At 40.9% G+C, this 15,030-nt stretch overlaps 1 protein-coding gene across 2 annotated transcripts in view; it reads left to right on the top strand.

Annotated features, from left to right (window-relative positions):
* Nucleotides 1–15,030, top strand: part of UNC80 (unc-80 homolog, NALCN channel complex subunit) — a 241,679-nt gene that overhangs the window by 200,153 nt on the left and 26,496 nt on the right. For both annotated transcript variants that reach the window (XM_029225347.1, XM_029225346.1), the window contains exons 48-55: nucleotides 1,638–1,730; nucleotides 3,135–3,170; nucleotides 3,525–3,743; nucleotides 8,254–8,454; nucleotides 10,611–10,734; nucleotides 11,694–11,819; nucleotides 13,061–13,184; nucleotides 13,932–14,138. In XM_029225347.1, the coding sequence (XP_029081180.1) occupies nucleotides 1,638–1,730; nucleotides 3,135–3,170; nucleotides 3,525–3,743; nucleotides 8,254–8,454; nucleotides 10,611–10,734; nucleotides 11,694–11,819; nucleotides 13,061–13,184; nucleotides 13,932–14,138 (1,130 nt within the window). The remainder of the gene's footprint in view (nucleotides 1–1,637; nucleotides 1,731–3,134; nucleotides 3,171–3,524; nucleotides 3,744–8,253; nucleotides 8,455–10,610; nucleotides 10,735–11,693; nucleotides 11,820–13,060; nucleotides 13,185–13,931; nucleotides 14,139–15,030) is intronic.

The raw sequence follows: 15,030 nt of genomic DNA, 5'->3' as shown, positions 1-15,030 counted from the left end.
TTAGTTTTCCATTGTTGCATAACACATTACCACAAACTGAGAGGCTTAAAACTGAATGCATTTATTATCATCGCATGGTTCTGTAGGCTGGAAATCTGGGCAGGCTCAGCTGATCTGTCGGCTCAGGGTCTTGCAAGGCCAAAATCAAGATGTCAGTTGGTCTGAGCTCTTACTGGAACGATCTGGGGAAAAATCCACTTCTCAGCTCATTCAGGGTTTTGGCAGAATCCAGCACCAGGCCGTTTTAGGTCTGAGGTCCCCTTTCCTTCCTGACCGTCAGCCAGGGGCCACTCTCTGCTGTTGGAAGACATCTGTATTCCCTCTTACACGGCCCCGCAGTCGTCCAGCCAGCAGGGATGCCTTGAGTCCTTCTCAGACTTCAAATTTGTCTGCCCCTCCCAAGAGAAACTTTCTGCTTTTTAAGGGCCGGTGATGAGAATAGGCCTCCCCAGATCATTTCCCTTTTGCCATATGATGTAGCGTGATAATGGGAGTAACACCAGTGGGGCAGTGGGGGGAAGGTCTTGGGGCTAGCTTTAAATGCTGCCCCCTACAGCAAAGGCACCGAAGAGACGGTCTGGGGCGATTTTTAAAGGGTTACTCTCCAGCCACAACCAGCATACAGAAAATGAGCATGACAAAAGCAAGCTTTAAAGAGTTCGTGTAAGCAATAGCTTTGAAAGGGCTTATCTTCCTTTCCACGTCACAGATGACACAGACGCAGTTTACCTATATATGAGCTCATTTGAACCTGTTTCTTAGCATCCATAATAAATTACTGACTTAACAATAGATACTAATTTACTCACTTCCCTGGGTAGTCTTAGGTATAATTTTTTTTTTAACATCTTTATTGGAGTAAAATTGCTTTACAATGGTGTGTTAGTTTCTGCTGTATAACAAAGTGAATCAGCTGTACATATACATATATCCCCATATCTCCTCCCTCTTGCGTCTCCCTCCCTCCCACCCTCCCTATCCCACCCCTCTAGGTGGTCACAAAGCACCGAGCTGATCTCCCTGTGCTATGCGGCTGCTTCCCACTAGCTATCTATTTTACATTTGTTAGTATATATAAGTCCATGCCACTCTTTAACTTCGTCCCAACTTACCCTCCCCCGTCCCCGTGTCCTCAACTCCATTCTCTACGACAGGAATAAAGACACAGACTTAGGTCTAACTTTGACTAGAAAGATTCTTTCCTTGTTTGATAGTTTCTCAGAAAAACAGAGTGGTTGATTATGGAGCAGGTGGCCTAAATGATATGTACACCCTTATCTTTTTTTTACTGTCTAGAATGGCTAACTTCCTGGTACCTGTGGAATTGAAAAAATGAATTCTTAACTCTCACTTAATCAGCACAGACTTAGAAGTCTGATTTCATGAATGTCTGGCTTGAAGAGTATTTGTTTATTACTCAGGGCCAAGAAACGAAAGACCTTAAATCGTGGTGAGCTTATAGACCCTTGGGAATCAGTGTTCCCTTTAAAGTGCCTTCCAGGACAGACTCAGCAGAGGTGTGTGACAGAAAAGGCCGAAGTCTTTATGAGCTTCTAGCTTCAAGCTTGTGTGAGCTGCAGTAACTTGAGGGTTTCATAAGTGTCTCCACTTCTGTGGTTTTGTTACTGTTGTTGCAGGCCCATGACGGCCCCCCAGATGAGCAGGTGTGACCAGGGTCATAAAGGGGCCACCACAGCCAACCACACCATGTCGTCTGGGATGACTACCAGGTAATTCACTGGCTTTATTCTGTGGTCTCTCAATGTCGTACAACCTAAATCTCAGCTGTTGCGAGTGAAAGGAATCCTGAAAATAGTCGATATTGAGCGTGAAAATCTCCAAGGAAAAGAGAAGAAGGTGAGAGTTGAGAGTTACACGAAAACACCTAGGCTTTTTTTGCAGTTGTCACCTTTGTAAATGAAGAGAAGTAAGCCACCTTCAGAAAGTGGCATTTATGTCCATTTGTTTGTGTGAGCATGCAAGATGTTCTCTGCCTCCTGGGTGGTCTTTGAACTATTCCAGTGTTGTTTCACTTGCCTCCAAGAAAAAGGCAAAGGAAACAATAATAATCAGGAGGTGGCTTCTCATTCCAGGGCAGTTGTGCAGAGTCACCTTTCTTTCATCTGGACAGATTTTCTACAGACATTTCATCCAAGCTTTGATTTAGCCCCTTAACTGATGCTTTCACGGTTGTTGACTTAATCACCTTCCCTCTTTTGGTGCGACTCAGACACTGGCTGCACTAGTTAATACTTTACTTCATTCTCCCTGGGTTAACCTCTAAGTACTCTGAGACAAAAATAAAAGTTTAATTAGCTTCCTCCTCCAAGGAAGATTTTAAGACACAGCAAACCCAAAATCAGCTAGGGAGAAAGTTCTCTTTTCCCAGTATGGAGTAATTAGCAGAGATTATAAGGAAAAACTGAATAATTTTCTATTTTCTCTGAAGCACATTTTTAAGTGTATATCATTATTTATGTAAATTCCCTGCTTATCATATATTTATGTTAAAAATGAAATAAGTTCCAAACTATCACATCAGATATAAATTATCTGATGTGATAGTGTTACCTCAATTTCTCACATTAGGGGAAAATGATTATATGGGTTTTGAGTAATGAGTTTAAGGGATATTTAGGGGTTTCTCTAAGCTTACTGAGCTATGTTCAACACTAGATGAAAGGTGCCCAGAGAAAGAGGGTTTCTAAAGTCCTTTTACCCATCACTCATAAAGCAAGAAGTCTCTAGAACTGAAAGGAAGTCAGCCATATTTCTTCCTGAAATATAGCACATGATGTTAAAACTGCAACTTAGATTCACCTCACCTTGAAAGTTTTCCAAAATTTCCTTCATTTGACCACATTCCATGAGTTTGTGTGTGTTTTTAGAGTATCTGTCTTTCTACAAATTATCTGGCAATGGAACAGCTTTCATGGCAGCTATAGTTGCAGCATATGTGGTCGGCAAATGAAAGATCAAGATTTTAGATTTTAGGATTAGTATGTGTGTATTAGGGAGCTTACCAAAATGTGTAACTTCAAAGGCTTCTCATAAGAAAAAGTCGTGAAGAGGCCCCACCACAGGGCCCCTGCTCTTACTCTGATAGTTACGCAGACTGTTTTTCTGACTCCCAGGTACCAGGAACAAGGCGCCAAACTGCACTTTATCAGGTACAGAAAGACAACCTAATTTTGTACTAATTCTGTCATCTTGTGATAATTTGCCTTGTGAGCTGGGTTATGGTTCCGTCAGCTTTCTTTTCATTCAGGCATGGCATCCTACTTCTGCATAAATCCTCAGGAAGTGGCTAATGGAAAGCCACTACAGTTTGGGATGACAGTCTCTTGCAGGATGATGAACTTTCTTGATCTTTCCGATAAGGTTCTCCTAGGCCCCGCCCTGCTGCTTCATTAACTTGCATGTAATATAAGGCATCATAATTTTCTTCAGTGTGATACCTTCCTCTCATATTTGCCCCCCATACACCTTCCCAGACCCCCAGTTAAACTTTTATAATTCCCCAGAGAAAACCTGCACTTACTGGAGGAAGGGCAGGGCCTTCCCAGAGAGGAACTAGATGAACGGCTTGCTCGGGAGGAGTTCAGAAGACCCCGGGAGTCACTGCTGAACATCTGCACCGAGTTCTACAAGCACTGCGGGCCCAGGCTGAAGATCTTGCAAAACCTGGCCGGGGAACCGCGGGTCACTGCCCTGGAGTTGTTGGACGTGAAGTCCCACATGAGGTACTGTCCTCATTTTCTCTGCCCCTGAGTGTGCACACGGCTTGGGCCGGATGTCTGGAGGGGGTTAGGGGGTGGGTGTATGCGGGGGGATAAATGTGGGGCATGATAAAAGCTTGAAACTGGCTGAAATTGATTGGTCTCCTGTAGCTTGGACGCACATCAAACAGGGCCCTCTGGGAAAATAGATGTTAAGTCCGTGGAAAAGGATCTTAGCGTGGACAGGGGGAAATGTTCTTAAAGACAGAAAAGCCCAGTTGATATATTTGCTCCTTAATAAAAGAGCGTGAAAGGGAGATTGCATCACCTGAATTCAGAGGCTTTCTTCCACATGCTCTTTACTGCCCAAATTCTAATTTTTCTCAAGAATCCAATGTCCCCTCTCTCTTATTTTACACAAAAAAATGCACAGTTACTTTCTGCTTGAGGACTTGCTCTGCCGCTACACTATCTGAGGACTCAGTGAGGGGCCTGCAGGGAAGGAGCAGTTTTAATTCGGAGCCACACTTGGGTTGAGTCTGAGATCCCTTTTACACATATTGTGCATGATAGCCTTCCAATGTTTCGAAAAAGTGTCCTGGTAAAAATTCTGCACTAGATGAGGCCAGTCATTCTTTAAAAATTTGTACTCCTGGCATGTCAGGGAGAGCCCCCAGAATTATATCTCTGTGCATTCATGTTTCCTTCTTCCTAAGGAGATGTCATTTCACTTGTTGCTTCAAACTATAAAGGCTGTGTCTGTATTTTCAGATTCTTAAAAGGAACATGGTTACAGATGATCTTCTATTTAGATTTGTAACAGTTTTTAAAGCATCATAAAAATTCCTTGAAAGGAAAATTCCATTGGTAACAAAATATTCACTTGGAAAGTTTAGTATATCTGTAAAACTAAAGGTAGGCTTAAGTTCTAGCCTTTCAGAAATAACATTGCAATTTGGCAAAACACACCAATTTCCTGATTATCGTCTCTTTTTTTTCTTAAAATGATTCCTTGAAAAATTTAGAAAGTACTAAGTGAGGGAAAATGAGAAGCCAGAAATGTCTGGAGAACACAGGCTCTTTATCCTCCAGACTGATTTCACATTCTCTGAGTTGCTGGCACACACCCAGAAGTCTAGAGCATCACATGTGTTTACACTCCCTGCTGTGCTGTGATGGGGAAGAACTTATTTTGCACTAAGAATTTCAGCTCCTGCACTGGGAAAGGCGAGGAAAGTTTGAAGTGTTAGGCTTCTGTTGCCATAGTAACTCCGTGCTCCATTCAGGCCATCTCCCCTCCTTTCCTACTGATAATGGCCAGCTGACCTGAGTAATTGTACATCACATTCCCAGAGTCAGAGAATCACTACTATCGACAGACATTTTGTGGGAGAAAGGGGAAAAGATTCCTGAAAGATAGGAGAGCGAGTGAAAAGGGGGGGAGGGGAGGGGAGCAATCATGATAATGGGTTAGTAACTGTCTTATGTATATCTGTATCTACACTCAAGGCATTTGGAGAGAGGGGAGAGCATGAGTTAGAGAGGCCTGGAGCTCCCTCTAGAGGTCAAACCCTATTAAAGGTTAAATGAGCTCTAGGAGTTCAAATGATTAGCTCTGTGCCTGGCACAGATCTAGGGCTCAATAGATGCTAACGCTAATGAGAAAGATCCACATGCTGTCCTAGACACTGGGGATGTAAAATAAAGCCCTAGTCCTCAACATGATCACAGTTCAATACGTGAGGCACACGTAAGAATACAGAATGCGGTGTTGCAAGCACTATATATCACATGTATTTATGTGTTTATTATTTTACCAAGTACTTGAGGCAACTCAGAAAATTATATGATGCAAAGGGATACAATTTACAAATTAGAGGGTCGAAACAATGTGAAAAATTAGCAGGGAAATAGTTTATGATAAGATTAGCATGGGAAATCTACGTGATTTTATCACATTAGATACTATTGATGAACTGCAAATTTGACTTTGGGCTTCTGAGTTATCAAAACAACAGGGAGAAATGGCTGATCATAAAAATCATAGTGTCAATAAGATAAAACACACAACTAGTTTTTTTTGGTAAAGCAAAATCCCCTTTTTAAAATATGAAGAACAAGAAGTATCTCCTGGTTGAGGCATGTTGAAAGGAAAGAGCAGAGTGATGGGCAGCAGCCTCACCAACATCCCATCACAGGTAAAGGGCCAGTCTCACGGGACTGGATGCCTGGAGGTACCAAAAGCTGCAGAACGTCACGATGCAATTCAGCAAGAGTAACCTGTATGAGCACAGTTATTTCATGGCCTGGATCAATGGGAAGGTAGGCAGAATTTTTTAATGCCAGGGACTATTTAGACGACTTCCCCTCTGTTCATGCTATTTCACACCAGCTCTCAATAAAAATGGACCCATCACGTTCTCTGGCCAAACAGAGTTTGCTGAGTTCCACATGTTTTGACCCTACACCAAAGCACAGGGTATAGTTAAGGTTTTCTTTTGTAAATTAAGTACACATTTGGCTGTATGTCAAAGTCAGAGCTAAATATATACATTTTAGAATTGGGGACCTATAGGTAGTATTTAAAGTCCTAAGAATAGATAGTATCCATCAAGGATAGTATCCATGATTTTTTTTTTTTAAAAAGAAATAGGACGATATAAAAGATAGAGGAGATAATTGCAAGAAGTACTCGATTTGAATCAAGGAGCCAAGAAGGAGTGTTGAGGCAATCTGTACCCCTGCATTTGCAGAAGTTATGATTGGCTGCAAGGCTCTCAAGTAAAACATTCTTGATTAGATAGAGTTTCTACCCTAAAGGAATTTATTACCTCATTTTCCCAGACCAAAGCTGCCACAGCAGCAGAATAGCAGGACAGTAAGCTCTGCAAACGAATTTTTCTCTCTCTCCCCCCTCGCCCACCTCTCTCCAACTCTCCCTCTTTCCTTTCTCCCCCTCCGTCTCTCCCTTGTGTTCTCAAGATTATTCATGTGATAGTACAGCAAAGACTGTATTAAAGGAAATTTTTGTTTTATGCTGGAAGCATATTCATTTTGTAACATGACCAGAGATGAGAGAAATTCAGTTAATAATCCATCAAATGACACAAATCCAACTCTAAGTATTGTTTTCAAGCTTGAAATAGATCAGTTATTTCTCTAGCATTTCTTAAGGTTACCTACAAGATAACAAGGGAAAAGAAATATGTGTATATACTAGATTTGTTGTGGTGGTCACTTCATGATGTACATGAGTCAAATCATTGCGCTGTACACCTTGGACTTATACAGTGCTGTATGTCAATTATATCTCAATAAAACTGGGAGAAAAAGAAAAAACCCATTTAAAAAAGAAATATGTGTATATAGATATACTTTTATCTGTCAATCAAACGACCTGAAAAGTAAAGCATTATTTTCTGCATGGCACATTTGTGAGAAAGAGATAAACAAAAGAGTGTGAAGACTGTTTAAAACGATTTCTTTAAAACACACACACTCACACACAATTTCTAGAAGGACAATGTGTATGTTCAGTCTGGAGAGAGTATGAGTGGGGATGAAGAGACAGTGACTGTTGATAGTGAAGGGTTGCCATGGAGAAGATGGATTGAATTCATGCTTCCAGATGAAGCCTCATAGGAAAAAATTGAGGGAATTTGGGGACCTAATATGAGGAGAGCTTTTCACAGTGTGGATGTCCAAAGATGGAATGAGCTGCCTCATGCAGTGGTGAATCCTCCATCCATGGCACTAGTCACACGGAGCAATTGTAGAGCAATCCATGTGGTAGAGGGGCAAGGGCCTAGCTCTGATTCCTATATCAGAGTGCCTGTCAGAATCACCTGGGGTGCTCTTAAACTGTAGTTCTTTTTAAGCATTTGTCCTGTCTCTCTTGGAGTAATCAAAAGGACTTCTTATTAAAATGCTATAGTTAATACATGGAAAAAAACGATACAATATTACCATTGTACTACTTCTAATGAGTTGAGGAATCTGTGCAGTGATCACTAGTAGCCACTGACATCAGGAAGAGTGACAGCTGGGAATCACATACGTCCTGAGGAAAGTACACATCGCCTATGAAGGACACATACCAGAAAATCAAAACCTAATCTGATCTAGCCCCTGGATCTAACTACCAATTGAATTACATACAGGAGAAATAAGATAAATTAAATGACACCATGGAGATTCAATCAGCAAAATCCAGAGTGCAGGAAATGCTACAGGACCAACAGCTAACTTCTCCAACAAATAAATTACTAGATGTCAAAACAAGAGCAGAAGAGGGGGAACCTACAAACTGAAAAGACTTAAGAGATGTATCAACCAACTGAAATGTATGGGCCTTATTTTGTCCAGATTTGGTTTTTAAAACGTTTATTTACAAGTTATGAGATAATGTGCCAGAATGTTCACAGTTTAGGGAGTCAGTGTGCTGGAAGGAGGGTGATTAGCATGATGCTGTGTGGGAAAATTCTCATGGTGGCTTTCTAAGCTTATTCTTTAAAAACAAAACAAAACATTTTAGGTTGGCAGAAATTGCACACTCCCTTCTGAAGTTGGCACCATACGACACCCAGACAATGGAGAGCCGTGGGCTTCGACGCTACATCATGGAGATGCTCCCTATCACCGACTGGACAGCCGAGGCAGTGAGGCCGGCCCTTATCCTCATTTTAAAGAGATTGGATAGGATGTTCAACAAAATTCATAAGATGCCTACTTTGAGGTGAGGAGGCCTCCTAGTCAGCTTTTGGTATGACAAGCCTCAAGCTGCAAGTTTGTCATTTTTGAAGGTGGTGGGTCAATCCGCAGTTGAATGAACAGCTCAGAAGTGTTCGGTCGGTTATATGTGCAGAGCTAGTCAGGTATACGAAAGCATAAGTAGCAGGGTCTATATTTTGAGGAAATAACATATTCTTCCAAAAACTGTATTTATCTTGAAAAATCTATTCATTTCTTAGCTATCACGTTCCTTATCTGACACACATAAGAAATTCAATGTGTATCCTTCAATTCCTTTCAAAGTAAGGCAAGCTATGCCTTATGAATTAAACAACTAAGGAGAGAAGAAAAATTAGCTTGATGTTCAAAAATGTGTACTTAACATAGTATTTTAGGTACCAGTTTATAGAAATGCCAAGCTTTACAATAATCAGCGAAGCAGCAGCTAAAGAGCTCTCAGGGTTGATAACAAATACCTAATTTTCACCTTTTCACCTAATTCAGGTGGTACTAAATCAATGTTATTGCCACTTGCCCTCCACTCAGTGGCCTGAAATATCAGTTGGTAGCCTTTCTGTGAGCAGATGCCTCCGAACCAGGCTACCTGGAGTTCTGAGCCCAGTTTGGAAACCTATAGCCACAGTGAGAAGATACATCAATTGATAAATGCTAATAAACCCGCTAGTTTGGAAATTTCCACTTTGGGTTAGTGAGACCATTTTCTGTCCTGTTAAACTAAACCCCAAATCAATGCAACTCTTGCCCAAGAATCTGTAGCATTTACTGTTCAATTTGTCAGAACTTTTCCAGGTTTTATCCTGTGCTCTTTTCATTTATGCAGCCATCAGAAGCTGTTGAATTTATTAAAAAGAAATTGAAAGATTTTATTCTAATAATGGACAGTTTGATCCTATATTCTTTTCTACCGTGATGATGGATGCCTATATGTTATTTCAAGGTTATTTATTTTAGTAGCATAGAAATGAGTATCCTTAAAGCACTCCTATTTTCTTTAGTGGTCCCAGTGGAACATCTGTGCCTATTGGCAAATGGCCAGTCTTATAATTCTCACAAGGGTGTGTTAAAATAACGTTTCTTCTGAAGATGTTAACATCTCCATAGGCTAACTCATTTATCATATAACTAAACCCATTATAAAGAACAGCAGTTTCCTAAAAGTAGACGTCTGGATAAATTTATAGACTTGATTAATTGTAGGCAATTTTCTTGGTGTGCATACTGTGAATCTGGGGTTGCCTTGGATTTAATTTCTTCAGGTGATCTCAGTTCAACAAGAGAAATGTTGACTGAAGCTAACCTGTAGGTTACTTGAGCATCAGGAATGTCAACATATCCTCATGTATGAACGTTTCCATTTTGTCATTGTAGAGATTTCAATTTGGTAGGCAATATAAGCTTAGAAATTATTTCCAGGAAATAACATTGATCTCAGTAAAGCCCAACTTGTTTATTTAGGGGGCCACAGAAACGACTCTTCAGTACTGAGGCAATTACAGACCAGATTGTTTTCTATTACAGAAAATCTCATATTCATCTAATTGGGTTATGTATACCACCATTTATACTACCATAGAATGTAGCCCCAAAATATCATTTTTTAGGAGGCAAAGAAAGAACACTTTTTAAATAGACTGTTTTCCTCCAATGCCATCTTTTTGGCAAGAGTTAAGCCATATAAATCTAATTAGTTGCAGTCTGGTATAAAAGCTGATGAGATCAACTGTAGTCTGATAAAAAAACATTTCAGAAACACAACCTATAGTCAAATTAGTTCTACTGGGAGTAATGACTCCTATGATGGGTTTCCTAAAATAGTAGTCTCATACCCTCTCTCATAGTTAAAACCAGGAAACTTGAAATGCCACCCATTCATCATCTCTGTTTTTTCTTCAATAGATTTTGTCTCATTAGTCGAGTGGGGCAGGAGTGCCTCTGCTACGTTTTCAGTATCCTCTTCCCTTCCTAATGTGCTCTGTACTTTTGGAACAACGTGGGTAAACTTCCTCCCCTCTGAAGCATTTTGTTGTCTCAGACACCCATCCTGTCTTAGATGGTGTCAGAATCACTGTCTCATTCACTCGTTTCAGACAGTCTCCAGAAGGGAGCCACGCTGCTAATGGCTCCTATATTGTATTCCAGGCGACAGGTTGAGTGGGAGCCTGCCAGCAATTTGATTGAAGGGGTTTGTTTGACACTTCAGAGGCAGCCAATCATATCCTTCCTGCCTCACCTTAGGTCACTGATCAATGTCTGTGTCAATCTGGTGAGTAGCCAAGTGGCAATCTTATGAAACTTTACAAAATTTAACTCTGCTATTGATTTCTCTGAATTGAAGATTTACAGGTCAACCTATCTACCTACACACCTACCCATGAAAACAGACGGCTCAGGTGACACTGAAAATAGTGAGGTACATTTCAAGGTAGTGTGTGGGGAGATCAAGGGGCCCGTCCCTCTACAGATGGGATTTTGGTGTGCTGCTTCCCACGCACTACTTTGACAATTGACCTCTTCAAGTTGCGCTGAGAGTTGAGGGCTGCCAGTTGGAGAGTGGGGTGGCGGGAGACTGCACAATTGGCTAGAAGTTGAAGTAGTCTGGGGTGGGGGAGATTAAAATGCAAAGAGGATTTTTTTTTTCTTTCTTAGTGAAAAATCACATTATGGGTTGGCCAGTCTAGGATTTACATGAAAACAAAAAATTTTTTATCAGTTATGTAATATCTAGAGTCTGGTCCTGACAAGGTTTTGTACAATGTGGAAACCATGGTAGAGCATTTCATTGAATAGAATCTGCTGGTTAGCTAGTTGAGCAATAAATCTGTAGCTGGAATGCCTAGTGCAAGTAGAGCTCTTGCCATCATCATCGTTGTCAGTATTTGCTCCATCAAAGAATGTTGATTGCATTCCTTTGAGTCCACAAGTAAGTATGTCCAGTCTCCTGCTTAGAACAATTTTGGGTTCATCTCTCATTATTTACATAGTTAGTTATAAGCAACATTCTACAAAACCTTGGCTGAATCCAGTGTAATCGTTTGATCTGACTCCAGACATTACATGCCTTCAAAAGAAGGCAATACGAACAGATTGAAAGTAACATGCCCAACCTTCAAATTTTTTATTATCATTATCATTATTTTTATTATTATTGACTGAGACTCCCTTACTACAGTTGCATGAAATTGCAATAGTCAAGGCTGGTCATGTGCTCTGTTTGTATTTCAGGTGATGGGAGTGGTAGGACCCTCCAGTGTTGCTGATGGATTACCCCTTCTTCATCTCAGCCCTTATCTCTCACCACCTCTGCCCTTCAGCACAGCTGTTGTCCGGCTTGTAGCATTGCAGATACAGGTGTGACTGCCTTACCTGTTTGTCACGCTCATTACGTTGCTGGTTGAGGCACCTGATCATGGTGTTCTCTTTTATTTTTCTGCAAAGGCTGGGCAAAATCTGTGAAACAGAAGTGTAAACATCTCCAGACTTTTACAGTTTTGGAGCTTCAGCCCTGAGCTTGGTCCTAAAGTTGTGCTTCTGTAATTCTTCTTGAGATCTCAAAAATAGCAGAGTCATTTAGTCCTGCCACAACCTCAGGAGCCGCTTCCGTCGTTTAAAACGTGTGCCAGTACCTTAGGAAAATAATGGTTCACAGATAACCAGCTCACAATTGTTAATTAAAAGAGGCAGTAATGTTCAAAGTCTGGTTTTAAATTATTTGCAGAAAGAATTGCAGTAAAAAAAATTCAAATATTATTACTAGACTTTGAATATCTTAATTTTCTTTGATGATTGTGGGCTGAATATTGCGGGTGCTTTTTTTAATCATTTTTCTCCCACTTCTTTTATTTCCTAAAATTAAAATAATCATTCCCAAAGCAAAAAAGTATAGAATGCCAGTTTCCCTGCCTATTTCTGTGTGTCACCTAACTTTAAAGAGTGATAAATCACCAGAAAGCTTTCTGACCAATGGGAAGTATAGAATGGCTGTAAACGGATAACCGACCCATCCATTATCTGACAACCAAGCTTGATGGTCCATCATCCAGAGAATGGTTAGATGATGGAAAAGAGATTAAGCAAGCGCTGTGGCTACCAGGCAGAAGGGAAATAAAGACATCCCTAAAGTGACACATTTTGACAACACATATACAGAGATCATTTATTTCTTTTTATATTGTCTGTTGCTTTCTGGCTTGAAGAAGGTCTTATACAGGGGAGAGGATTTTTAAATAACTCCCCAGTGGAGCAGGTGGCAAGTTCTCCTTTTCTTTGGTCGCTAAAATATTTATTGGTGGACACATGGATAAAATGAATGGGGAAGTGCAGTTGTTTTTGTACCAGACTATAAGTGTCATGATTTTTCATTTGATATTCAAGATGTTGCTGTTTTTTAGGTATATAGCTCTCAATTATGTCAAACAAATGGTAAAGTATCGGTTTGGGGTGAATCTTGTATGCTGCACAGATGACAGTTGAACTCCTAGTTTGCAGGTGCAGCCATCAGGGAGTCCCCGTCTCCTCCATGCTGTGTAAAAACAAACAGACTGAATGGGTGAGGGGGTCAATTAATCTTTTTTTCTATTATTGCTGCACAGGCTTTAAAAGAAGATTTTCCTTTAAGCCATGTGATCTCCCCATTCACCAATCAAGAGCGAAGGGAGGGGATGCTTTTAAATCTGCTCATCCCATTTGTGCTCACAGTAGGATCTGGAAGCAAAGGTCTGATTAATTTAACTAAAGGAAAATTTATCATTGTTGTTGTGTTTTCTTAAGTGTCAGGCTGTTATTTCTTCCTTTTCCCATGAAGGCCGTCATTGAAGTTGATCTGAATGATTTAAACAAGGGTATCTTAGGAAATAAGAGTTTTTCTTTCTTTTCAGTTTAGCTGCCCTTGGTCAAGACTGTCTCTGCTCTACTTAGAAGATACATCCTATTTAAAAGCATTTCAGTACAGCAAAAATCAGGAGAGCATTGTTTCAATTAAGAAAATGGTATTAACTGAAGTACAGGATGATGTGAATTGACAGAGAATGGACTGGATAACCTACTGCCACTAGGTTTAGTGTAAATCCTGCCACTGTCACTAAATTCCAATATGTTTTCATTACTCTTACTTCTTGGGGGATTTTTTCTTTTAGGAAAAGTTTATCTCAAACATAAAGACAGTGCATTATGAGTATTTGAGCAGAAAAAAAAAAAAAAACAGAAAGCAGATTGAAATGGTAAGCGGGAGATTTGGCTAGGAGCAGGGACCCTTGGGTGCTGACTACGGAGGAGACACCCAGTACCAGGAGCGTTGCCTCTGTCCATAGGAGAAGCTGTACTTGGTGGGGAAGGCACTCGAATTTCTAGGGTGTTCTAGTTTGGAATTGGAGAAAGAGCTGAATTTTTCTGTGTCTAACGTGGAAAGTCTACCTTGTGACTTGCTTTTCTTTCCACTTCCTCCTTACAAACTCTGCCCGGCAGATAGCCCATGGCTAGAGCAGCCTGAGGTGCAGCTGCTACTGCAGACAGTCATTAATGTGCTCCTGCCTCCACGGATCATCAGCACGTCCAGAAGCAAGAGCTTCATGTTGGAGAGCTCCCCCGCTCACTGCTCCACCCCCGGGGATGCAGGCAAAGACCTGCGCAGGGAAGGGCTGGCAGAGCCCACCAGCCAAGCAGCATACTTGGGTGGGTACTTCTCTCTAGATAGGTAGGTAGGTAGGTAGGTAGGTGGATAGAGAAATAGAAAGATATAGATATATATACACATATGTATATGTATACATGTATATATGTACTTATTTAGTTATGTTCCACCTTGACTCAAAAAGTATTTTATTTTTTTTTACATCTTTATTGGAGTATAGTTGCTTTACAGTGGTGTGTTAGTTTCTGCTTTATAACAAAGTGAATCAGCCATACATATACATATGTCCCCATATCTCCTCCCTCTTCCGTCTCCCTCCCTCCCACCCTCCCTATCCCACCCCTGTAGGTGGTCACAAAGCACCAAGCTGATGTCCCTGTGCTATGCGGCTGCTTCCCACTAGCTATCTGTTTTACGTTTGGTAGTGTGTATATGTCCATGCCACTCTCTCGCTTTGTCACAGCTTACCCTTCCCCCTCCCCATGTCCTCAAGTCCATGCTCTACAAAAAGTATTTTAAAAGACCTCAATCCAGAAAGTATTTAGAGAAGCCACTTCAGCACGTACAAAGCATCACCCTTGACTTCTACCTTCCCGTTACCCTATCCCTGCTGTGACTGGGTGGAGTACTAATAAGTATTCGACCATTCCATGTGACCCATGGAATACTAACAGCTACTCCTTGACTAGAATGAACTAAGCTGGGGAGAAATGACCACTGTTGCCACAGCACTGAGACTAAGGAGTACTGGCAACAGAAAATCTCAAAAGGAGGAAGCTGAAAAAATCTTGCTTGACATTTTTCAATTCACCAAAGCAGACCTTGGTGGGGAGTATAAGATGAAAGCAGACACAATGGTAAAAACAGGTTCTTCAGGTCCTTGGACTTTGGAGTGTGTGTGTGTGTGTGTGTGTGTGTGTGTGTGTGTGTGTG

Source organism: Monodon monoceros, unplaced genomic scaffold (assembly GCF_005190385.1).
Source record: "Monodon monoceros isolate NGI ecotype Baffin Bay Population unplaced genomic scaffold, NGI_Narwhal_1 Super_Scaffold_16, whole genome shotgun sequence".
Classification (NCBI taxonomy): Eukaryota; Metazoa; Chordata; class Mammalia; order Artiodactyla; family Monodontidae; genus Monodon; species Monodon monoceros.
The sequence above is the reverse complement of the archived record's forward strand: the minus strand, read 5'-3'. Positions and strand labels throughout refer to the sequence as shown.